Source organism: Adiantum capillus-veneris, chromosome 9 (assembly GCF_014529385.1).
Source record: "Adiantum capillus-veneris isolate H3 chromosome 9, ASM1452938v2, whole genome shotgun sequence".
Lineage (NCBI taxonomy): Eukaryota > Viridiplantae > Streptophyta > Polypodiopsida > Polypodiales > Pteridaceae > Adiantum > Adiantum capillus-veneris.
The window spans coordinates 151822395-151846641 of record NC_140939.1 but is presented as its reverse complement, the minus strand read 5'-3'; the positions used below and the strand labels follow the sequence as shown (position 1 = coordinate 151846641).

At 42.6% G+C, this 24247-nt stretch overlaps 1 protein-coding gene across 1 annotated transcript in view; it reads left to right on the top strand.

The window, feature by feature from the left end:
* The window catches only part of LOC147451395 (pyruvate kinase, cytosolic isozyme-like), a 42721-nt gene extending 29031 nt beyond the window's left edge, over positions 1-13690 (top strand). Inside the window, exons 2-3 of the mRNA XM_086520319.1 lie at positions 11358-11819; positions 12490-13690. Coding sequence (XP_086376445.1) covers positions 11358-11819; positions 12490-13302 — 1275 coding nt within the window. The 3' untranslated portion in view covers positions 13303-13690. The remainder of the gene's footprint in view (positions 1-11357; positions 11820-12489) is intronic.
* Positions 13691-24247: the final 10557 nt, after the last annotated feature.

Below are 24247 nucleotides of genomic sequence, written 5' to 3'. Positions count from 1 at the left end.
ACGTGTAGGGGATTAACAATTAGCTAATTAGGTTCCTGGTATATAAGGCCCTTGCCTTGGCAAACACGCATAAAATCCCTGTCACTGTACACGGTCATCTAAGAAGTCCAAAACGCTGGCTGAACTGGAGCGCTTGTAGAATTTGGCGAGGAGAAACTGTCGTAGATGGTGTGGTATCGCGAGGGATGGGGTTGAACTGCCGGCGAAATGGCCAAATGCTAAAAACGCTGGGCTGAGGTCTTCAAAAACGTTGTCCTTGCTGAAAACGTTGGATTGCTGCTAAGAAAACGCTAGAGGGCAATGTGCACTCGAAGGCCTGTGCTCTCTTCTGTCTTCTGACTTTTCCATGCGCTCAAGGGTACTCCCCACAAACTTGAGCGAGCAGTTCTTAGCCAGTCCCCACGATTTATTCATTCAAAAGTCCCTTGATAAGTCACTTAACAATAAGTGACTTATAAGAGGAGGTTCATATGCAATGCACTTTGAGTTTATGCAATGGCAAAAAATGCTCATGCTAAGTGTGCAATTAGAGGGTATGCAACTATGCTAAGTACCTGGACATGAACGGCCGGCGTACAGATTCACAAGGTTGCCAGAACACTTCCTAGGCCTCCTAAACCCTAGAAGTAGGAAGAGCTTGTCCACATGCACATAGGTTTAGATGTGCATGTGACATCTGCTCCTTTTCAAGGTGAGGTACTGGTACCGAGCTGCATGGCTTGTTTGTAGTCCGCCAACAACTCAAGAAAATGCGCTTCATCAACCCACACTGCCTCGTGGGTTCCTCGATCTTTGAACTTCAAAAGCTATTGTCGTGCTTGCTTCTTGGATCCATGGCGAAACTGATGCAACAAAATTTGCTCCGGTTCCATGACTTCTGCTTCATCAATGATCTCGGGTTCTTCTTTCGCAAATGTCCTTTGGTGGGTCTCCCTGAAACCACTTCAACCAAGAAACATGGAAAACGTTGTGCATCGACCATGAGTTAGGCAACTGTAATTTCATAGAAACTTCATTTATCTTTTTAATGACTAGAAAAGGACCATACATATGAAAAGACAACTTTGGACACTTATTTCCTACTTGTTTGAGACATTGCTTCATGATCCTAAGATAGACCCAATGATGATGGTTCTGATGATGAGGAGGAGGAAAATGACGAGCCTCAAAGAGCTTGGGACGATCTTCTACCAAATTGGATTCTTGTATATTGCAAGTAAGAATCTCTACTCTTCTACCCAATCAAGTTTTTGTATATGATTAGTAAGAATCTCTACCTCAGGTGTAGTAATGTGATGCTTGTCACAAGCGATGCTCGGCAAAAAACTTAAGAAGTTCACAGTGTTAAAATGTGGAGACCTGCTATAACCGGCCCGTACAACGTAGAGGGCGGTACTATTTCAATTACCTGTTAACTTTACACAGAGCACTGAGAAGGGAAGAGAACACAGTTGCGTCCAGCGACTAGATTGTCACTGCGCACACGAGATCGACACCCTGTAGGCCCCAAAGACTGGCGCCCCTTTCGGTATTTCTTTATTCAAATTAAGGTAGACGATCCGACCACTTAGCACAAGCTTTGACAAAGCTGTCCAAACCTGGCGAGGGCTGAAAACGCAGGTTTTGACCGGATTTCGACAGCATAACGGCACAAAAACCCTTGTAGGCCAAAAACACCTGTCTAGGACAGATTCCCTCGATATCTGGAAGCTTTCTGGTGAGCTGTCACAGAAATTCAGCGGACTGTAATTCTCTGTTTTTCACTGCCGGGAGCCCAAAAGCCTGTACACGCATCCCAAGGCTCTCACGAGGCTCCCCCGATGTTCCCTTGCAGTTTAGGTGCAAAACCCTAAACCTGCAGAAAAACACAGCAGGCTGTAATTCCCTGTTTCGGATCGTTTTTAGCGGAGCGAACATGCCTATGCGTGTCCCAAGGGCTCCCACACGCAATGGGACAGTTCCCCTGTGAATTGGATGAGTTTTCACGCGAGAAAACTCTCCAAACTCGCAATCTTTCGTGATGGAACTGTACGTACCTGTGGGGGATTAGCAATTAGCTAATCCGATTCTTGTTCTGAAGGCTCTTGCCTTGGCAAACGCGCATAAACCCCCAGAACTGTACATAGGTCAAATGAGAAGCCCACTAGTGGGGCATAACATACTGTACGTAGGGGAGAAAGAGAGCAGTATGTAGCGTGCGGGGCATCACTCCCGTCACCACACTGTGCATAGAGGGCAAGGTAAGCATTCCATAGCTTCTGTACTTGCTACAATCCACCTGAGGCTGAAAATGGCGCCCCCTTTGTTGATATGCAGCTCGTTTTTGCCTCCCAGAGTGGCAGAATCGCTCACAGGCTGCCCAGTTTCCGAGTTTGGGCTTTCCCTGCTAAAAATATCTCAACTGGTGCGTCAGTTGACTTGGTAGTAGAGCAATAGAATGTTCCCCTTGTCATTCCAGAGCTAATGACGAGAACACATTTTCCGGTCAAAAATAGCAGTTCCCTAAATTTTAGGAGATGCTTCCATGGCGTCCCTATCGGTCTCCTAACCATCATTGAAGACTACCATTTGACCAACATCTACAATGTGGGTTAATTTACTGGCCCCTTCCAACTTATAAAGTTGCAGTGACTCGACGAGTGGCCCAAATTCCAGTTTGGCGCACACGAGCTTCCATACTCGTCAGAATTCAGTGCTAACTGGCCCGGGCAGTCCCTGTCTGACCGACCTAGATCCCCGATGTGAGAAACCCATTTGGCTGCAGCCGTTTCACACTGGCCATGCAATGTCCACTTGCACCTTTTCAAGGGTTTTGGGACAAACAAGTAAAAATAAAATAAATATATCTAATACTTATTTACGGAAGGCAACAGGAAAAATACACCTCCTGGTGACACCTGCAGTAAGGTTATTTGGAGGTTTGATGTCTGCTACAAGCTGTGCTTTGCAAAAACTTAAGAAGTTCAAACTTCTAGTATTCTGCTGAAACAAGAGGATCCGTGAAGTCTATCGAGAATATCATCGATCCTTGGGATAGGGAATCTGTTCTTGATGGCTAACTCGATAAGGTGGTTGGTTTGGTGGGATACTTCCAGGAATCAAATCAGTTGTATGGTCCTCAAGACGAGATGGAGGTAAGTCGCCTGGTAGGCCTTCAGAGAAGCAATCAGCTTGTATGTGCAGAAATTCTTGTCGTTCTTTATTCAATTCAAACGTATTGGTTTTTTGTTCATCATTCAATTCTTTGAAGTAGATCGAGTAAACAAAAAACCGGATTTCATTGATTTCGAAATGGCCAAAGCCGATACAGTAGGGACGGACTTGCCCTTCAAATTTTACATCAAGCACAATTTTCTTGCCCTTTTCATTCGTCAAAGTCACTTTCTTAGCCCAATAGTCAACCACGGCATTGTTCTTTTGGTACCAAGGGATTCCTAGGAGGACGTCACACCCTTCCAAAGGTATGTAAAACTCCTCGTCCCCTAAATACCTCTGACAATGCGAACGAAGTTCGCCAATGACAGGTGTAATGGCAACATCCCGTCCGGGTGTTGCTAGAAGTGCCTCCGCCTGTGGCTCCATCCTGTCGGGCGTAATTCCAAGTTGACCTACCAATTCAGGTGAAATGAAGTTGGCCTTGGATCCTCTGTCAAAGGAGATGAGGGCTTCTTGATCTCTTGCTCTGCCCCATGGGCGGCAAAGTTCTTTGCTTTTGTCCATCTGATTCGGGTCGGTCCCCATACAATCTGGTACTAGTCGTGCTTTCATCTTTCCTTTTTTGCCACGTTCTTCAGCCGCTCTGGAACTCTCTGGCCAGTCTTCCGATTGTCCTCGTTGTGCCTTTTGGGGGCACCTTGCAGAGATGTGTCCTGGTTCTCCGTAGTCAAAACACTTCCCTTCCTTGAGGTAGTCTGTCCTCTGTTCCTCGGTCAACCGGGGTCGTGCATGTTAGGTGCAGCGGAATGAATGTTTGCGCTTTGCTCAAGATGAGTGCTCCGAACTGTGCTCAAGGTTCCTTTTGTTCTTATGGAAGGTAGAGCCTTCCGTTCTTAATGAGAGAGTGCTATGATCACAAACAAGTGAATGGACACTGTGCGTGCAAGTGTATGAGACTGAGAGATAGAGAAGAGAATACGACACCAGAGATGTTGTAAAACCCTCCTCCGAAGGCCCCACTCTTGTCGGCGAGAGTGGTCTACTTATGATTGCACAATCTGGTACAAATGGAATGCATGTGACTGATGCAAGTCTAGGCTATGTCGACGATGACGACGGGGATGACGAAGTCAACCTAAGGGCTGAAATCTGCAATCTTTCTACTGCTGTCCAAAAACGCTAGGGGCTGAAATCTGCTGCGGGTCCAAAAACGCTGATTTTTGGGTCTGTTTCTGTGGGTCTTTGTCGCTGAAATTCTGCTGGTTTAGGGCTGAAAACAGAGGTTCCCCAAGGCTGAAAACTGAGGTTCTTACCGGGCTGAATCTGCTACCTTTTAGGGCTGTTTTCTGCTGGTCTTCATTGCTTGGAATTGGCGATGTCTGCAATCGATGGGGTCTTCAAAACGCTAGGCTGATGTGTTTATGAAAAACGCTAGGAGAGGCTCCTCAAAAACGCTAGCTGGTTGGGTCTGCTGGAGATGATGCTAATACAAAAACTCTATGCAATGGGACTTGCTGGCGATGGTGTGATGATGCAAAATGCCAAGTGCTGGGGTCTTCCGTCGCGGTGATCTGCTGATGAGAAAACGCTAGGGCTGATTCTTCTTGCTTGGTGGGAGAAACCGCCAAGGTCTTGTTGAGAAGTTGCCTGCTGAGCTTGGCTCCTGTTGCCTCTTCTGCCAAATAGTGCTAGCTCCAGTTTGCTTATATACAAACTTAGCAAAATTGCCCTACCTACTTTCCAACAAAGTCACTTAAATTAATAAGTGAAAAATGTCAAAAATAGGTAAAATAGGCTAAATGCACCGGAAAATTCCCCTGATTGATTCTGATGGGAATGCTTATGATCATGCTGTGTGCAACCAGAGGATATGCATCTACACTAAGTGACTGGGCATGCACGGTCTACGAATAGACTCACAAAAGTGCGAGATCACTTCTAATCTAGATTGATTGGACTGATTGAACCCTGATCATGCTGTAGCTTGTCCACGGACACATAGGGTTGGATGTGTCACGTGACATCCCCTCCTTTTCAAAGGGAGGTACTGCTACCGAACTGTATGGCGTCGAGGGAGATCGCGAATAACATCAGGAATCCTGGAAGGGACTCTTCGCCGGCCCACTCGGATGTGTGGGTCGTGCGGTACTTGAACTTCATAAAGGTCTACAACGCTTGCTTCTTTGGGCCGCGCCGAAAGCGACACAAAGTCTTTTGTGGCTCCTTCGATGCTTCGACTTTGGCTATGGATGTAGGTCCATAGAATCTCCGAGGCTGAAAATTCCTGAAACCACTTCCAACACAAAAACATGAACATACCTATTCCGTGTAAAGTGACTAGAAAAAATCTTGTCTTCTTTAAAGACTGTATATGCAATGTAGATGAACATAGAGACGGAGTGATAAACCGTTCACCAAACATATGCAAACAATGAGATCGAATCTTTCTCTTCTGATCTAAATCAATCAATTGTGGCAATTCACAATGGAAATGCCCATGCTTGGTGCTCATACTTTCATGTGCTCTTTCTACGAATGTGTCATGCCAAGGAAGAGACATGGAATGTGACTTCCGTGAATGCATACTTTTGAGCTTTTCATAAAAAATCCGCATATATTCGTGCTTATTCATGAGGGAAACGTGCTCAACGTACAATATGTCATGCCTAGTAAAAGGGATCACATAAAGACGCTGACTAAAATATAGGAAACGATCATGAATGAAACACTCGACCAATGCTTGCGTATCAATCATGCGAACACATAATACTTCTTGTGAGGGTTCTTTGGACCTAGGCTCGAGAGCCAAGATGGCTTCTTCGGGATCTATCGAATCTTCTTGTTGGGTGTCTGTGGACCTCGACTCGAAAGCCAAGATCGATTCTTCGTGATTGATCGAATCTGTAACGAGGTTAGCTTCGCTAGAAAAAGCATCAACTAACACCTAATCCTTGTGAACCATCACATCTTCTTCATGCAACTCATCATGCTTGTGCGAATTCACATCTTGATCATGCAAATTATCATGCTCGTGAGAAATCACATCTTGATCATGCAAATCATCATGCTTGTCTTTATCATTCAAATCATCATGTTGATCATTGTCAATCAAATCATCATCATGCAAATCATTGTCATTCAAATCATCATGCTTATCATCATCATTCAAATCATCATGCTTCTCACAATCATGCAAATCCTGTGTGTCATGCTTTGGAGAAGAAGAGACTGAGAGAGTCTCCGTCTCCTGAATCTCTTGCATCTGTGCTGGCACTTGAGAAAAGAGTCGCAAGAACTCTTGCATGTGTCGCTTGCGTTGTTCTTGTCTTGCTTTTCTTCTGCTTCTCTTCTTGCTTTGTCTTCTGCGTGCTTGCGATCCATTTTTGCTTTTATTTCTGCGTGTCTGCGATTCATTTCTGCTATTCTTTCTGCATTTCTTGCTTCGCGTTCTAAGTTCCTTTCCATAAACATCAGCTCTAAAGCCTCCATAGGAGTTAGTGCAATCCTTGATGTAGATGGGAAAGGGGGAGGGTCAAAAAAACCTCCTGGTGAGGAAAATTCTTCTTCGTCTCTCTCATGCTCATCACCTCTAAGCGAAGTATCCATTCCGCTTCGAGTGAGGACCATTTTGAAGTCGTGGGTTCTTGTAGGTTCTTGTGGTATTGGGTTCTTAAGTCTACGAGGAACTTGGGTTCTTGGGTTCTGGGGGGTCTTGGTTCTTGAGGGTCTTGAGGTTTTCTTTCGCTTGCAATCTGTGTTTGAGAAGGATCTTCTCTTCACCCGAGTTCTACTCCTTTCCGCGGGCGAACCTCTTGGCGGCCTTGCGCTCACACCAAGGTTGCTTTTTCCCACCTCACGTCGATTGGCCGGCTGCTAAGTGCACGGTCCGCTCTCGATGAGTGAAAAGAGACACAAGGGGAAGCTGGACAACCCCTTCTTTCTTGGGATTCTTGTCACTCTTCAAAAACACGATTAGGAATCGACACGCCCAAGCGAACTTGGGTTCGTGCGACCTCAACAAGCAAAAAAAATTCTTGTGATTCTTGTGGTTCTTTCCTTGAGTGATACAGAACACTGCCAGAGCTCTGATACCAATGTTAGGTGCAGCGGAATGAATGTTTGCGCTTTGCTCAAGATGAGTGCTCCGAACTGTGCTCAAGGTTCCTTTTGTTCATATGGAAGGTAGAGCCTTCCATTCTTCATGAGAGAGTGCTATGATCACAAACAAGTGAATGGACACTGTGCGTGCAAGTTATGAGACTGAGAGATAGAGGAGAGAATACGACACCAGAGACGTTGTAAAACCCTCCTCCGAAGGCCCCACTCTCGTCGGCGAGAGTGGTCTACTTATGATTGCACAATCTGGTCCAAATGGAATGCATGTGACTGATGCAAGTCTAGGCTATGTCGACGATGACAACGGGGATGACGAAGTCGACCTAAGGGTTGAAGTTTGTAATCTTTCTACTGCTGTCCAAAAACGCTAGGGGCTGAAATCTGTTGCGGGTCCAAAAACGCTGATTTTTGGGCCTGTTTCTGTGGGTCTTTGTCGCTGAAATTCTGCTGGTTTAGGGCTGAAAACAGAGGTTCTTCAAGGCTGAAAACTGAGGTTCTTACCGGGCTGAATCTGCTACCTTTTAGGGCTGTTTTCTGCTGGTCTTCATTGCTTGGAATTGGCGATGTCTTCAATCAATGGGGTCTTCAAAACGCTAGGCTGATGTGTTTATGAAAAATGCTAGGAAAAGGTCCTCAAAAACGCTAGCTGGTTGGGTCTGCTCGAGATGATGCTGATACAAAAGCGCTATGCAATGGGACTTGCTGGCGATGGTGTGATGATGCAAAATGCCAAGTGCTAGGGTCTTCCGTCGCGGTGATTTGCTGATGAGAAAACGCTAGGTCTGATTCTTCTTGCTTGGTGGGGGAAACCGCCAAGGTCTTGTTGAGAAGTTGCCTGTTGAGCTTGGCTCCTGTTGCCTCTTCTGCCAAATAGTGCTAGCTCTAGTTTGCTTATATACAAACTTAGCAAAATTGCCCTACCTACTTTCCAACAAAAGTCACTTAAGTTAATAAGTGAAAAATGTCAAAAATAGATAAAATAGGCTAAATGCACTGGAAAATTCCCTTGACTGATTCTGATGGATTTTGATGGGAATGCTTATGATCATACTGTGTGCAACCAGAGGATATGCATCTACACTAAGTGACTGGGCATGCACGGTCTACGAATAGACTCACAAAAGTGCCAGATCACTTCTAATCTAGACTGACTGGACTGACTGAACCCCAATCATGTTGTAGCTTGTCCACGGACACACAGGGTTGGATGTGTCACGTGACAGTGCATCCTTCTTTTTCTGAACCTTCCTCCCCCTCCTATTATCATTTGTTGAATTTTGTTCCGTCCTTGGTGTCGAAACTTGATCAGTGGGGTAAGTCAGGTTACCCAAATGCATAGCAAATCCCCGCTTAGCACGTCCCATCAATTGTATGGACTCGGACTTCTGCTCAAGGCAGTAATCTCGGATCTCTTTGGGAATTCCATAGAAAAACCGCTCAATTTGCTGCTTAAAAGTGACCTTGAAAGAAGAGGCTGGTAGAAAACCATCCCAAATCCTCTCACAATAAGCATCCTAAGTGTAAGCCTTGGTCATTTGAAGATGGTTCCAAGGGGTCATCACATCTCGTTCGTACTCTTGAGTCAGCCAAGAAGAAATAAAGAGCCGTTTGAATTTTAACTACTTGGCAGGGCCTTCTTTTCGTAAAAAAAGAGTGGACCACCACGTTCGGACATTTCCTTTTAAGAATGATGCTGCCCTCCTGATTTTCGAGTGCTTTGAATAGCGTCCTCTAAAGAATGTTATATCAAACTGCTGAATAAAGGCTAAAGTCTTGGGAGCTTCTCTGAATCCTGAAAACGATTCAAACTTTACTGATTGTCCACCTTCGTTAAATTCCTTGATCTTTTTGCTTTTGTTCTTGAGAAAATCATATTGATTGGCTCTGTGAAAGCGTTTCTTCTTTGAATAGAACATGTGATCATCAGAGTCCGAACTCTCAGAGGAGGATGAATCTTCAGTAGAACTGTCAAAAAAACAGGCCGGCCTTCTTGTTCTTTCAAAAACTTTGATTCTTTCTTCGTTTCTTGCCCTTTCTGTCCTCTTCGCTCGAATCGAAAGAGAAAGAGTTATCGGAATTGTCAGAAGAGGATGAACCAGACTGTTCTTTGAAACGTACATGCTTCTTTTGTTTTCTTGCACTTGCAAAAGAAGATTGACGGCCCAAATAACCGGGGTAGTCAGTCCCTTTGTTGCGTTTCTTCGATTGTTTCTTCATCCCCAAAAGTTGGTTGACTCGCATTTCGACGATGTCATCAAGTTCTTCTTCAATGAACATCCTTGGAGTAGGAGGTGTCTTGCACTTGCAAAAGAAGATTGACGGCCCAAATAACCGGGGTAGTCAGCCCCTTTGTTGCGTTTCTTCGATTGTTTCTTCATCCCCAAAAGTTGGTTGACTCGCCTTTCGACGATGTCATCAAGTTCTTCTTCAATGAACATCCTTGGAGTAGGAGGTGTCTTGAGGGCCGATTTTATTGGTGAGTCAATGACTTTCTGCCAATGTGTATGCACTTTGTCAATTGGGTGTCGGGTCAAAAATTTGCGTATTGTGGATCCTTTGCAAACTAGAGCATCTGCTTTGCGCACTCATCAAGCTGCTGTTGACGTTGCATCTCCATTAGCTGATACTGCATAGACCGAGGTGGCCCGTATTCGTGATCTGCTAATCCATTCGAATTTTCTGTGGTGCCTCCTGTCCCTGAGGTGGCAGGAGGAGTCATCTGATTCTTGCCTGAAACCATGTGTCGCGAGAAAAGGGATCGGATTTCGCTGTAGAAGAGAAATCGATAGAGCTTTGATACCACTGGAACAAACTTGGACACCCAAGTTTGGAATCTAACACGGCACACGAGAGATGAAGTGCGTACACATTGGCAGAAAGCCATTGACTCACCAATAAAATCGGCCAGAGAGATTGGCCCCAAAGACTGGCACCCCTTTCGGTATTCCTTTTTGTATTAATGCTTGAGCAAAGTACAGTTGCCCTTGGGTCTCCTCTGCTCACCGGCTCGTCAGCACATAATGAGCCAGAGAGAGCCCAAGGGACTTATTTAAAGGCCCTTGGCCTTGGGGAAAAGCAGTACATGAAAAGCTTCTAAATTCAAAAGCAATAGGCTCTCAAAAGTAGCCAATGCAAAAAGTGGAATTCCGTACAGCTTGCCACGTCAGCACATCAACAGCGGAAATCCGTACGGCCAGCCATGTCAGCAGTTGGGCGTGAATTGTGGAAATTTCGTACAGCCAGCCCTTCGCCTTTTCTTTTATTCCTAGGTGTCCCAAGGCCCTGTCAGCAGGTGCCCTAAGTTGGGACAACCTATAGCATGCCACGTCATAAGTTTGTGACACGCCCGCATAAAGAACTCTCGTCTTTCATTAATAATAAGCCTGCGGTCCAGCAATGCTCTAAACACCTGTGCTAGGTGCTCTTAATGCTCGGCCTCGGCCTTGGAAAAAACAATAATATCATCAAAGAATGTGCCCACATACTACCTGTGATCAAGAAATCCTTCCTGTTGTGTTGGGCTAACTCTCGGGGGTTTGTTAGAAGGTGAACTCCCTAGAATCAAATCATCTTTCAGTTGCTTAGGAGGAAGTTCCTTGGGAAGGCTTTCCGGAAATCGATCTTCACGAGACTCGTGAAAATTCAAGCGTTCTCTTGCTCCAATTTCTCTCTCTAATAAGGATCATGTAAGTGGAAATGTGTGTGCTCATTACTTTAGAAAGGGCACAGGTTCGTGTTTATGTTTTACATCTATCACAAGATCCTTGCCCGATTATTCAACTGGAGTTTTCTTCCTGATCTCGTACCTTGCCCACCCTTTGCAAAGCTCAGTAATCTCAGTATCTTGTAGGTTAGAGTAAAATGAATAAATTTTGTCAGCAATGTGCTTTTTTTCTACATCATACTTAACTGTTGTGTGTCTCTGGATCGATTTGAATTAAATTATTTGCTTAAAAGGTTTGCACATTTAGGTGATGCAGTGATCTTACTGTTCATGTTTGAATGCTACTTTGCCTTCTTTCCTTAATGTGATGCACCAGTTGTCTTGCTGCAAGAGGGTTCACACTAAAGTATGCTCTTGACAGGGCCCTGAGATACGAACTGGCTTTTTGGAGGAGGGTAAGCCAATCCAGCTTGTAGAGGGGCAAGAATTGGTCATTTCAACTGATTACAGCATCAAAGGGAACTCAAAGATGATTTCTATGAGCTACAAAAAATTACCCCAAGACTTGGAACCTGGCAGCACTATTCTGTGTTCAGATGGAACCATTACATTGACGGTATTATCATGTGACCCAGCCGCTGGCACAGTAATTGTAAGATGTGAGAATACAGCAGTGCTTGGGGAAAGAAAAAATGTGAACCTTCCTGGAGTTGTTGTAGATCTTCCCACTTTAACCGAAAAAGACAAAGAGGACATCATGCAATGGGGTGTGCCCAACAAAATTGATTTGATTGCCCTTTCATTTGTGCGCAAAGGTTCAGACCTTGTAACTGTCAGAGAATTGCTCGGAGAGCATTCAAGGAGCATCAAGCTGATGTCAAAGGTAGTTGCTTTTCTTGGCTTTTATTTCTGTTGTATTGCTTAATTGTTTATGAGCCTACATCTCAGGGGTTTTGCATATGGGTTATTCAAAGTTCCTCAAGAAAACACTTATACTGCTTGTTAGAGATTTGGCAAAAGAATTTTGGTAGAGCATTTTAGTTATGCATTGTTTTAGAGAAGGGATGTTGAAAAGGTGCTCACGTTCTTGACTTGCAGAGGAGCACTCTGCCATTGTAAACATAACTGAGTATACTGTTGAGCACAATTTAGACAGGTGCAAAATGAAAACAAATTTGATAGGATCACAACAAAATTTTTAAACTTGATCATCTTCAAGAAATTCTCGGTTTTTACTCTTCTTTCTTAGCTGCTTGTGTCGTGGTAGGTACCTGTTTCACCACTTTAGGCATCGGCATTGTAACATTCAACTTGAATGGGTTTAACTCCAACCAATCCATGGCTGACAGCCAAGGTCGCATTATAAGCACCTGGGCTGACCTAGGTATGGAAGTCAAGCATGAACATGACGCCCATAACTTCTGAAAATCAATCTCGTAACGAGCTCACAGATTTTGTAATTATGTTTTCATTTTGCTTAAGGGTATCTGTACTTAATAAAGTTATGTCTACGGATGTGTATGCTGCTGTTAATGACTATTGTACTCTTGCAGATTGAGAATCAGGAGGGCCTCATCAATTTTGACGATGTTCTTGCTGAATCAGATGCAATCATGGTTGCTCGAGGCGATCTTGGCATGGAAATTCCTGTGGAGAAAATATTTTTGGCACAGAAGATGATGATATACAAGTGTAATGTGGTAGGAAAGCCCATTGTGACAGCAACCCAAATGCTTGAATCAATGATCAAATCACCTCGTCCAACCCGAGCAGAAGCTACAGATGTAGCAAATGCTGTGCTTGATGGAACTGATGCTGTGATGCTGAGTGGGGAGAGTGCTGCCGGTGCTTATCCTGAACTTGCGGTAAAGACCATGGCACAGATTTGTCTGGAGGCAGAGACGTCTCTAGATTATAACGCAATTTTTAAGCAGCTCATAATGTCAGCTCCCTTGCCAATGAGCCCATTGGAGAGTCTTGCTTCCTCTGCCGTTCGCACCGCAAACAATGTCAATGCTGCACTAATTATAGTGCTCACTAGAGGAGGAACCACTGCAAAGTTTGTTGCAAAGTACCGCCCTTCGGTGCCAATATTATTAGTGGCAGTGCCCGTCTTAACCTCAGATGGGCTAACTTGGTTTTGCAGCGAGGAGTCACCCGCTAGACACTGTCTGATGTATAGAGGGATGTTGCCCATTCTTGCAGAAGGCTCTGCAAGGGCCACTGATGCAGAGTCTACGGATGAGATTCTGAATTCTTCTTTGAATGTAGCCATGAGTAAGAAGCTGTGCAGGAAGGGTGATGCGGTTGTAGTGATTCACAGAATCGGAGAATCTAGTTTGATTAAGATCATGGATGTAAAGTGATCTCAATGTGCAAGAGAAGCTTGTAATCACGTGGTTTTAGTAATCCATTTCCAGAGACATTTTTCCGCTTCACCAATAAAAGCGTCTTTTTGATTGCCGATTCCCTCAGAAGGCAGCAGGTATTTGGTGGCTGTATTCTATAAGATGTATTTTTGGTACTTCAGAGAAGTATTACCTATTTTTAGGCTTTCCATGTGATTGCCGTATATTTGCAAGCCCATCTTTGTAAGTGCTTGCATGAAGCTCTTCAGGACACTATTCCTTGAAAGACCTTTTTTGAGTGGCCAGTGACCACTATAAATGGCTCCTTTAGCTCAGATGTATAGCTTTACCAAAAGTGCTGTATAGCTTTTTATCCAAAGTCCTGAAGCATAAAAATTTCTTTGTATATCATATCTAAGTGCTCTACTGAAGTGATGGCTGCTTTCTGGTGAGCCATCATCTTTTTTAATTACACTTTGAGCTTAAGAAAGCAATGTGCATTTTCATGGTCAGTATCTTTCATAAATGGATTCACCAGATTACAATGTTTCATGCTGATCAGGAAGTTGGGTATTTTCCTGATTCTTGCATCTTATCCTTGGGTTGTCAATGCCCCAATTGGCAAGTGCCTGAGCATCCATCATGGGTATGGGTCGTAGAGGCTCTGTATGCAAGCTATCATGCATTTGCATTAAGTAATAGCTGATCTATGGAGATCTGCTACTCCAGAAGTACAAAAGAAAGCTCGATTATGGGCACTATTTTTTAACTCATGAGCTTGCCTACTATGCACAAGACTACTTTTTGGACCAGCATGTAAATTTGAGGTGAACATAGCATCATGATTCTGTGTAGCGTCACTTCAGCCCTGCAAAGAAAATTGCACATAATGAAAATAATGTTGTGGCTGATTTTGACCCCACTATTGCATCCAAAACACCTCAAAATCCTGAAAACAATTATCTATATGCCTCTATCTGACACCCAGAGAGGAAGAAAAAAGCAATTTTCGTCTTTAAAAACTTTCTATATCGGCACGGACAAATCCTAAAAGCTCCAACCAAAAAGCCTTGTGCAAAATCAGCAACGCAAATCACGTAAATCCATACAAAAGTGCCATGAGGCAGCCAGCGCAATTTATGTTTGACTGGTGGTTTTCATTAATCTTGTAGATGAGAGCTATAATGGGCAGCTTACCAATGGAAGACGCATGGAGAGACCACCGTAATGTGACATGTTGGAAATCAGGACAAGACCATCAAGTATGTCCCAAAGAATGTTGACATTGTGCACCATAACCTTATGGAATACAACACTTTGACAGACAATGGGAACCTTTTATTCCAAATGGAAATTTCTTGACCCCAATGTTGCACAGGTATGATTTCACAATAAGCTCTTTAAGCCTTTGTTACTATGGCCTTCATCAAATTGCCTCATAGCCAAAATTTTTGCAATTTTTGGAGGAACAAAAGTTTCTAAGATGTCTCACAAATGCTATATAAAGGACCATGAAATTTTTTATAATATTGTTTTCTTTGTCATACTCATTACACCTTTTGGAGTGCAAACTTTATGCATAAAATTAAATCGCAAGGCAATTTGGAAATTTTGGTTCTCTACAAATGTGGATAACCTAGAGGGCTTCGTCTTCATGATCGTGAACCCTGGCTATGAACTCTTAAGCTTCAACCATGTGCTTTTGACATGCGGATATTGGGTGCTTAATCTTGAGGGCCTCATGCAAAATTGACCCGAGTCTAGGGTGACCAAAAGTATTGTAGTAGGGTAAGGACATTGTTGTGTTGAAGGCTCATCCCACATTGTATGATCGAGTAGAGGACTAGTCCAATGATTGCATACTAATAGAAGGAATCATGGACATTGTCTCCAAAGCTCTATGGTTGGGGAAGCGTGTCTCAACTTACAACTCCACCACATAGAAATAAAAAAATGTCACATGAGAGAAAAGCACAAAGGAATAGTGTCTAAATTAGCAAAAGTCACGTAATTTAAGAAGATATATTTGTTAGAGTATATGGAGGGTTAATTAGACTAGCATTCAGAATTAGGTGAGCACATAATGATGCCACATATGCTACAAATCACTCCACATGACTAGCACATGCTTATCTATCACCTACATTCCATGTAGGGAGGATATGGTATACACCAAAATAACACGAAACCAAGAGAGGATAGGACAAGGCTCACATACTCAACGACCCCTTGGGAGTTTGGACTATGACAATAGAAGAAAATCTAATATAATTCAAGAGCAAAAGGGAATGAATCCAATCTAGGAGAAAAACTTTTGATCCAAGAAAAAGCTGCCAATATCTAATCCAAGAGAAGAAAGGCCACCTCCAATCTAGGAGAAAGAACCTCCCCTCAAGCATAATAATGACGATAGGGACCAAGCTCACCTAGAAATGGCTCTATTGGAAGAAAGAGAAAAATTCAACATTTTATCAGAGAATATCATTGAATATACATGGTTGTTGCTGCTCATCTCTTCTTCTTTTGATTCTTCTACCACATGCGAACGCCTTGCTCTTACTACTACCATTGTTTTTCAAGTAACATTTGGAAGGAGGATCACCCTTCCTTCCACAATGAATGCATGGTTAAGTGAGAAAAAAAATTCTTTGCAATGTGTCTGTATCTCCCACACTCACTTGAAGCAAGACTTGACACTATTATTCAATGATGAAGATGAACTTGGTATGGTTACGCCCCTTGATTTTGACATGCCCTCTTTTTGTGCTTCCTTTCCTCAGCTTGTAAAGAGTTCACTACATCCTACATGTCTAGTATTCGATCTTTCTCTTCTAGGATTGTGACTAGATGGTCAAGCTCCCCAAAGCATAGTATTTTTTTCCTCTTTAGGCACCTCACATTTTTAGTTTGTAAAACTCCTCCTTTAAGTTAATAAATCCTCTTCTTTCTTTTAGCTCCAAATTTTTTCTCTAGCACCACTATGGCGTGTGTTGAGGTCTTGTATTCATCAAGGAAGTGCACATAGTTACTACATAGTGAAGTTATGCCTAGCACTCATGGCTCTAGTTTTTATACTTTCCCTAGATGATCGATCACACCAGGAGATTTGACTATAGACAATACATGTTTAAATACCTAATGAATTGTGTTTGCCGAGTATGAAACCCCTCATTCTTGAAATTCTCAATCCCTTTCTTTCTCATAGTGCTTATGAACAGTCTTATCCTTGGAGACTCTCCAAGATAGGGTCTACCTTCTCCTAGATAACTAAATATAACATTCAAATCCACTTTGATGTTGTTCTTAAATGCATAGTTTCATTGATATTAATTGGGGAGAGAGAGAGAGAGAGAGAGAGAGAGAGAGAGAGAGAGAGAGAGAGAGAGAGAGAGAGAGAGAGAGAGAGAGAGAGAGAGAGAGAGAGAGAGAGAGAGAGAGAGAGAGAGATTTCCCTTTCAGAAAATATGATCTATCCTTGCTTCTCGGTGGCCAATTGGTATCTATATTGTGAACCTTCTTTTGAAGACTTATTACCACCATGAAGGGCCTCTTGATAAGGCTTAGCACCGAGGTTGCAGTGGGAATCTCCCATTATGGACCTACCAACAAAAATAAATTTGTGTTGAATACCTAATTGACATGTGGCTAGTTGTCCTAGTGCTCTCTTGGTTTGAACAATCACTAGAGGACCACATGTTGAATACCTAATTGAAATGTGGCTAGTTGTCCTAGTGCTCTCTCAGTTTGAACAATCACTAGTGGACCGACGTGGGGCTTATCAAGAGGATTTGATCAATAAACTTTCATCCACCCACATTCCCCTAGCCATAAAAATAGGGTGCTCTCTCTCTCTCTCTCTCTCTCTCTCACACACACACACACACACACACACACACACACACACACACACACACACACACACACACACACACACACACACACACAAACAAACAGAGACACCACCGGCTAGCCAAGTTGGCTTGCTCTTTTGGGTCTTATGTTTGATTCAAATAACCTTCATGCTAAAAAGACTCGTATATTTAAATGGTTTAAGCATAGGTGAGTACTCCTAATTGATGCTCTTAATGATTTCTATAGAGGACAAGCTATGGTTGATAGAAATCAAACAAGAGAGGCTTCAAAAACACACTGCTAATGTGTCAATTAAGCACTTTGACAATGGATTAAATGGAGTGGAAAATTGAAGGGAAAAACACATAAGTTTAAATAATTTGGAACAAAGATAGTTCTAAATTTATGACCAATGGCAACCAAGCAACAATCCATTGAACATGATCAACATGGACCCAATTATTAGTTCAATTGAGAATTGAAATGAAATTGGACTAGAGCTTATTGGATGCTTAGGCTAGAAGAGGGAAATCATAAATGCACTAATGCAAATCTAAACTCTTCTAATCACAACCCGCTAATCAAGAAGGGCACTACTCATTGGTATTGCCAACAACATGCCCAATCTATTGACTAGAGAGAGATATTCTAAGGATTAGTGCTAATTAACTAAGATAAATTAATTCCCTTCAAGCTCTAATACCACGTGTTGGAGTCTATGGAGATTAATTAGACTAGAATTCATAATTAATAGAGGATACAATGACATAAATGATGTAGAACAAAATAATTAACTTTACATTCGGAGAAAGATTTCTCCATATCGAGGAGAGAGATGACACCTAGGGCTAGTAGAAAATGCAAAGGTCAAGAGAATAATCGCCCTAAAATCATGAGTTAAACCCCTCATGTACAGCTAGGAGATGCCACATATGCTACACATCTTTCCACATGACTAGCACATGCTTATTTTTCACATAGGCTCCATGGAGACAAGAGACCATACTCATTAAGGTACAACTAGGATAGCCAAGAGAGGGGTCATAAAACAAAGCACATATATCCAACATTATGATTAACCTTTGAAAATATCTTAATCAAAACCTTCAAAGGGAGAGGTGTGTGTTTAGGAAAATGTATTTTGACATAGTAGTATACCTAGCCAAGGTAGAATTGAAGTCGATTCCAAGTTTTTGCATTACTCCAAAGGAAATCCCTACCTCAAGCATTGTGTGATGCGTTTTCATGGTAGAATCATGCCATCTTATAACTATTTGGTTCTAATCTCTCCATATGCACCCCTCATGACCAAAAGGCGCGTTAGAAAAGTTAGATTCTCTCGAAGATGCCATTATGATTTTTAGGTACTTAAAAGCATAGGGTTTTCTAAGGTGCAACATCTAGGTGGAGGGCCTCCTTGACACTATCTCGCACGGGCATGCTCAAATGGGATGGATGGCTCAGATGCACATTTATAAATTCGGGGAGAAAAGTAAATTCGGATAGGCTTGTAAATTCGGGTCAATCCGCACCCCATGTCTTGTACCCCCGAGACAAAGCCGTGTGTTGCTTTTCATGCATTGCAACAATGACAAATTTGGCTCGTTTGCATACTGGGAGTCCACCAAGCTCCCTTACGTGCAATTTTGTGGTGGTCACCCTACACACCTTGTGTTTACAAGGATAGTTTCTCATGCTCATCCGCCTTCAAGATCTCGTGCTTCCTTGTCTTCTTCTGCACGACGTCACCCACCACGCCTTGCATGCATGGAAATCACCCACCACACCTTGTATGCATGCAAAATCCCCAAAAATCTAATTAAAGCTCTCATACCAGTGGGAGGCCAGATGGTAGGGAAATCCATGCTCCAACTAATTGTCCTGCCTCTATAGATAGGAAACTCCCATGGCGGTTTCCCTCTAGCCCTTGGCCTCACGCTACTATAGGCACAAGCACAAGCACAAGCACAAGCTAACCAACCATGATTAGAGACTCCTAGAGATGCCTCTTGGCCGCTTATATGCCATTGGATGCTTAGATTAGCTGTCTCTAGCCCGTTAGATCATAGTCATTGAAAAGTAACTCATAGTAGTGGACTGCAATATGCAATAAAAATCGCTATGAGACATTTATCAATTTGGAAAAAGAAACTCATAGCAGCTGATTGTAGTATGCAGTGCAAATTACTAGAGACATTTATCAATTTAGTTGGAAAATATCCAAGCCCATCAATGTGCTTTGTTTGAAGAAATCTTACATGCTTTTGGATCGGTGACGATAAGAAAGATCTAAGACTTGGGTCTCAAACTTATCTATACTGTGTTTGAACACACCATACATTTTAAGTTGAACATTCCACTAGAATGACCATTGTGGTGACTAAGTAGTTCATGAATATCATGTATGCTACTGATTTCATTTAAACTTAATGTAAGTCCTTTATGTTTGCCTCTAATCTTGACCTCATGCCCTCTGTGCGAGAGCAAATATTCACTACATTTGACATGCTTTGCAAATCAGACAATGAAAACCTCTCCAAAGTGACAAGCAAAGCTTTAAGACAATAATTCATAAATGTCCGTCATTAGTATCCAAATTTTAAGGTGTATGCATTTGCTTGGACCAATAGACTATGGGGCAAGGCACGACTTTTAATCTTTATAATTCTTGGAGAGACAAAGGGCCAACTTTCCACCATACTTTTGTATGGGGGTGTTAAAGAAGGGAGCTTTAACTTAAAGATTTTCCATAAATCATATAGATTTTTGATTTTTTTTTTGGAGCCTTTTTGGCAAGTCACTTGATTCTAGCTAAATTTTTAGAGTAAACTCTAACCATACATACAAGGCACATTAAACAATCTAAACATTCTAGAGAGAGAGAGAGAGCACACAAAATCTTGAGAGAGAAATACACAATGTACGATGAAGACAAGACGAGTTGATGTGAGAAAAACCTTTTCTAGTAAACAATCTTAATAGATGTACAAAGAGGACTTCAAAAAAGCTCTCTAAGAGATGGGTGTATAACATAATAATAACCCAATTTTGATCTGAGACACTTCCAAACTCCAAAGCCAACTTTGGGAAACAAAAAAAGTTAGAAGACTTCTCAACCAATAGAGTGCACATTCTACTACGAACTCTCCTCTTTTAAATTCCTCCCATTTGAAGGTTGCATTAAGCGTGGCTGATTTAAAATAAAATGTAGATCTTGAACTTGTAGTGTTGGATGATGCATAGTCATATGTTGATGATGATGAAGACCAATCACCCGAATGTATATGAAATAGAGATGCTTGCAACCCAAGAGCTGTCTCCCATTTTCTTCCCTGTTTTGAAAGTCCGAGCATGAGCAAGATGGCTCACTCTTCATGTGAACATAATAGTAATCTTTTGTTAATATATGGATTTGCATGTACTCATCTCTTTTCACACAAGTTTCCTCTATAAATATTGCATGTAATTCTCTAACCTTAGCTATCTTTTTCTCAACCACTTTTGATATACTATGTCTCCATTTTTTGGTTCTCTTGCTAGAGGGAGCCTTAATTTCCCTTGTATCTTCAATATGGACCTATTCTGCATTTTGGAGCTTTGTATGTAATACTATATCAGTCTGCAATGTAAAACCTACCCTGTGCAATTATTCTGATTCAAAGATAGTTATATTTGTGCCTTCTACAATAGGCCAAATTTGAGGTAATTGAGGAACAAGTTTCACCTATTTGTCCACATTCCATGTGTGCTCAAAATCATGGTTGCAAAACCACATCCATTGAGATATTTGTTTTCCATTGTACTTTCTTGCTACCCAAAAAGAAGGTGCGGCATCACCTGAAGATTTTCTTTCTATGTAAGCTGGACACTTTTGATTGTTCACCAAACCAAAGCATTTTTGTTTAATGTAAGGGAATTCTTCTGATAGTGCACCATGGATTTAAGAATGGTTTTCTCCAATACATTATGGGGACCAGGCTGTCCTCCAACTGCATATGTAGCATTTGGGTGTTGAGGCTCCTCAAGAATAGTACAAGAATTTTTTTAATTTGAAAATGAAAAATCTTCTTCATCAGCACCATGTTTTGGCACAAAATTATTCCTTGGTCTACCTCTTTGCTTTCTCTGTCTTGACTCCATTACAAAATCGGGGCTTGTGAGAGCTAGTTGCATTACTCCCTCTCTTTTTCCTTTTCACTGTCTCATTGTCTCCATGAACAATTGGTTGCTCAAAAAAGGGGGTGCGAACTACAACAACTTGCACAACATTCCCAACAAAAGTGGGTGTTGCAGTGTCTCCTAGAGATGTTTTTCAAAATCTTTTCCATATCTAGCCCATTACCAATGTATCTTCTAGTATCAAACCCAAGATACTTTGCACATTGCATGTATCTTCTAGTATCAAACCCAAGATACTTTGCACATTGCATGTAAGCATTGATAACTTTTGTAACACAAGCATCAAAGAGAGAAATCTTGCGAGCTCCTCCTTCTCTTGCTAACCAACTTGCATGCACACTCTCTGATAGATTGGTATTAGGCGTATGAGCTCTTTCCCATGGGGTATAAGAGTCTTGAAAAGTTTTTTTATATTAATTACCAACTTGAACTAAAGTAAATATTATAACTTGACAAGCACAAACTATGAGTTAGGAGTAGATATGCATACCTTATATAGAGTTCCCTCATTCAAATAGATGATAGCGTAAAGTGGAAAGAGGATATGCAATCTGAGTATAACTCAATCTTGGCAAATGAAACTTGGGAATTGATAGAGTTAACAACGGGTAAAAACAGGCATTGCCATGCAAATGCGTGTACAAGAAGAAGTATACCACAGATGATCCCGTGTCTAAGTATAAGGCTAGATTGCTTGCTAAAGGGTTCAAGCAAATGAAAGGTGTGGCTTTTGATGAAATATTTTCTCCAATGGTCAAGATGACCACACATCTTATGCTTGGTCTAGCTGATGAGTGTGCGTGTGCGGCGCAAATGCGTGCGTGCATGCGCGGTGTGGTGCATGCGGGGAAGGGGAGAAGACCAGCTGATGTGGGTGGAGCAACCTCACAATACTAAAGATGAGGAGCTCCTTATTCTCATATGTAATGAAGAATAAGGGTATGTACACACGTGGGCGGGCGGTCGGACACTGGACGTCCGAGTGGGCGAAAGGCGGAGCGTCTTTACCCCAACAATCTCCCACTTAAAGGCGATGCATCGATAAGTGAGGCCTACTAGCCCAACTACTATTATGAAGAAGAAACTAGGTGAGGGACTCTCTCAACCTACACCCACTCGCTCACTCTGTCGATCTACACGTAGTCGTATTGGCTCTGGTGGTAGGCTAGTGTGCGTACCCACACTAGAGCCTGCATGTAAATCCCGCAGACAACTCTGTATGATCTGCAAAGTTCCACGAAGCATCATGCTAGTGTCAACCATCATATGGCTGACAATCCCTGCTGCAAATGCTCCCACTGTAGCTGCTAGGTCGGGCCTCGACAGTAACAAGTCGAACATGAGATGTCCGAACGCTGACAAAATCTGCACAAGAGTGGCTGTACTCGCCTCCCCTGTGCTATCTGTAAAAGTTACATCCTCAAGAGTACCCATCGCATATGAATGTGTCAACACCAACACTGGGGAAGCTACGTCCCTCTCACCCATAGGCAAAAATGTGCATCTTGGCACCAACTCATTAGCCTCTAACATGACCTGCTCTACCTTTGCCTGCAGAAAGTCTGACAACACCTGCTGTGTCTCACTAGAGCACTGCCACTCTATCTCTGTCTCTACAGAGTCTACTAGCATGTATTGCACACTAAATGCTGTGTCTCCTGAGCATGAGGGAGATCACTGGGCGAAAAAGATATGTCGCGTCTCTCGCTCAAAGCATGCTAGCAGAGAAAAATTGAGACTGCGCCATCTTGAACCTCAAACACATGCATAGGATATACCAGGCCGTTGCAGGCTCCTTTGGCAATCACTAGTGAGCAATGCATCTAGAAAGACTGCTTTCTAAGTAGTACCTAACAACCAAAAGCTGCCAACTGTCTCACTGAGATCAAGCTTTGTCTCAGCTAAGGAACATAGCACACATGTCGTAGCATGTATGATGCATCACTGGGAAATGACAAACAAACATCTCCTACACCCTCTATGTCAAGCATCAAACCATCGGCCAAGTGCACACAACCAAGTCTCCCGCTAGAAAATGTGCTAAACCACTCACGATATGGTGTGACGTGGAAAATTGCATCGCTATCTAGTAAACACTGCGGAGAAAGTGTTCTAACCATAGACAAATCTGCAAGAGGTACACTGGAGGCAAGCGTGGCATCACCGTCATTGGCATAGACTGCCACTGGAAGTGCCTCTCTAACATGTATCAAAGCCGTATCTGCATCTTGCATACATCTCCATTTCTATCTTATACATCTGAAACAACAACGTCTAATGTGCCCTGTGTGACCACAATGCCAACAACAGATGTATCGGCAAGAACAAGACCGCCGTCTCTTAATGTCACACACGTCTGCTGCCATAAGTGAGCGCCAAAATGGCAACAGAGTGGGAGATCACTTGATCACTATACAATCATGAAAAGCATGATCAATCACATCAAAACCGATGCTCACATATGCATAAAACCAACTCCACAATATACAAACTCTGCAAGCATAAACTGGGATGTACTGCTCAATCGAACGTAAAGTGCATAACCATATACGCAAGTAGAGAGAAAACTAGCTCAAAACGCATCCCACAAGAGAAACTGCCTGCAAATATTTGCAAAAACCTATGAAACCTGTGATTGCCTGATTGTAGCCACACAAGCATACGTCAATCCTCACTCTTGCGAGAGTGGGTACAAGAACACCAAACTATGTCCAAACTGACAAAACCTGTCAAAATCTGTCAAAGTGAGAGTAAGCACTCAATCACTGTCAAAGTGGGAATATATCAACCACTGTAGAAGATGGCATAACAATGGAAACTTTTATGGCGAGAAAACGGGGAAAAACGAATAGAATCTCCTTTGCAAAATGAGTCAATACTCAATGCAAACCGCAAGCCAAAAAACTGCAGATAACTGCCAGAGTGGGAGTCA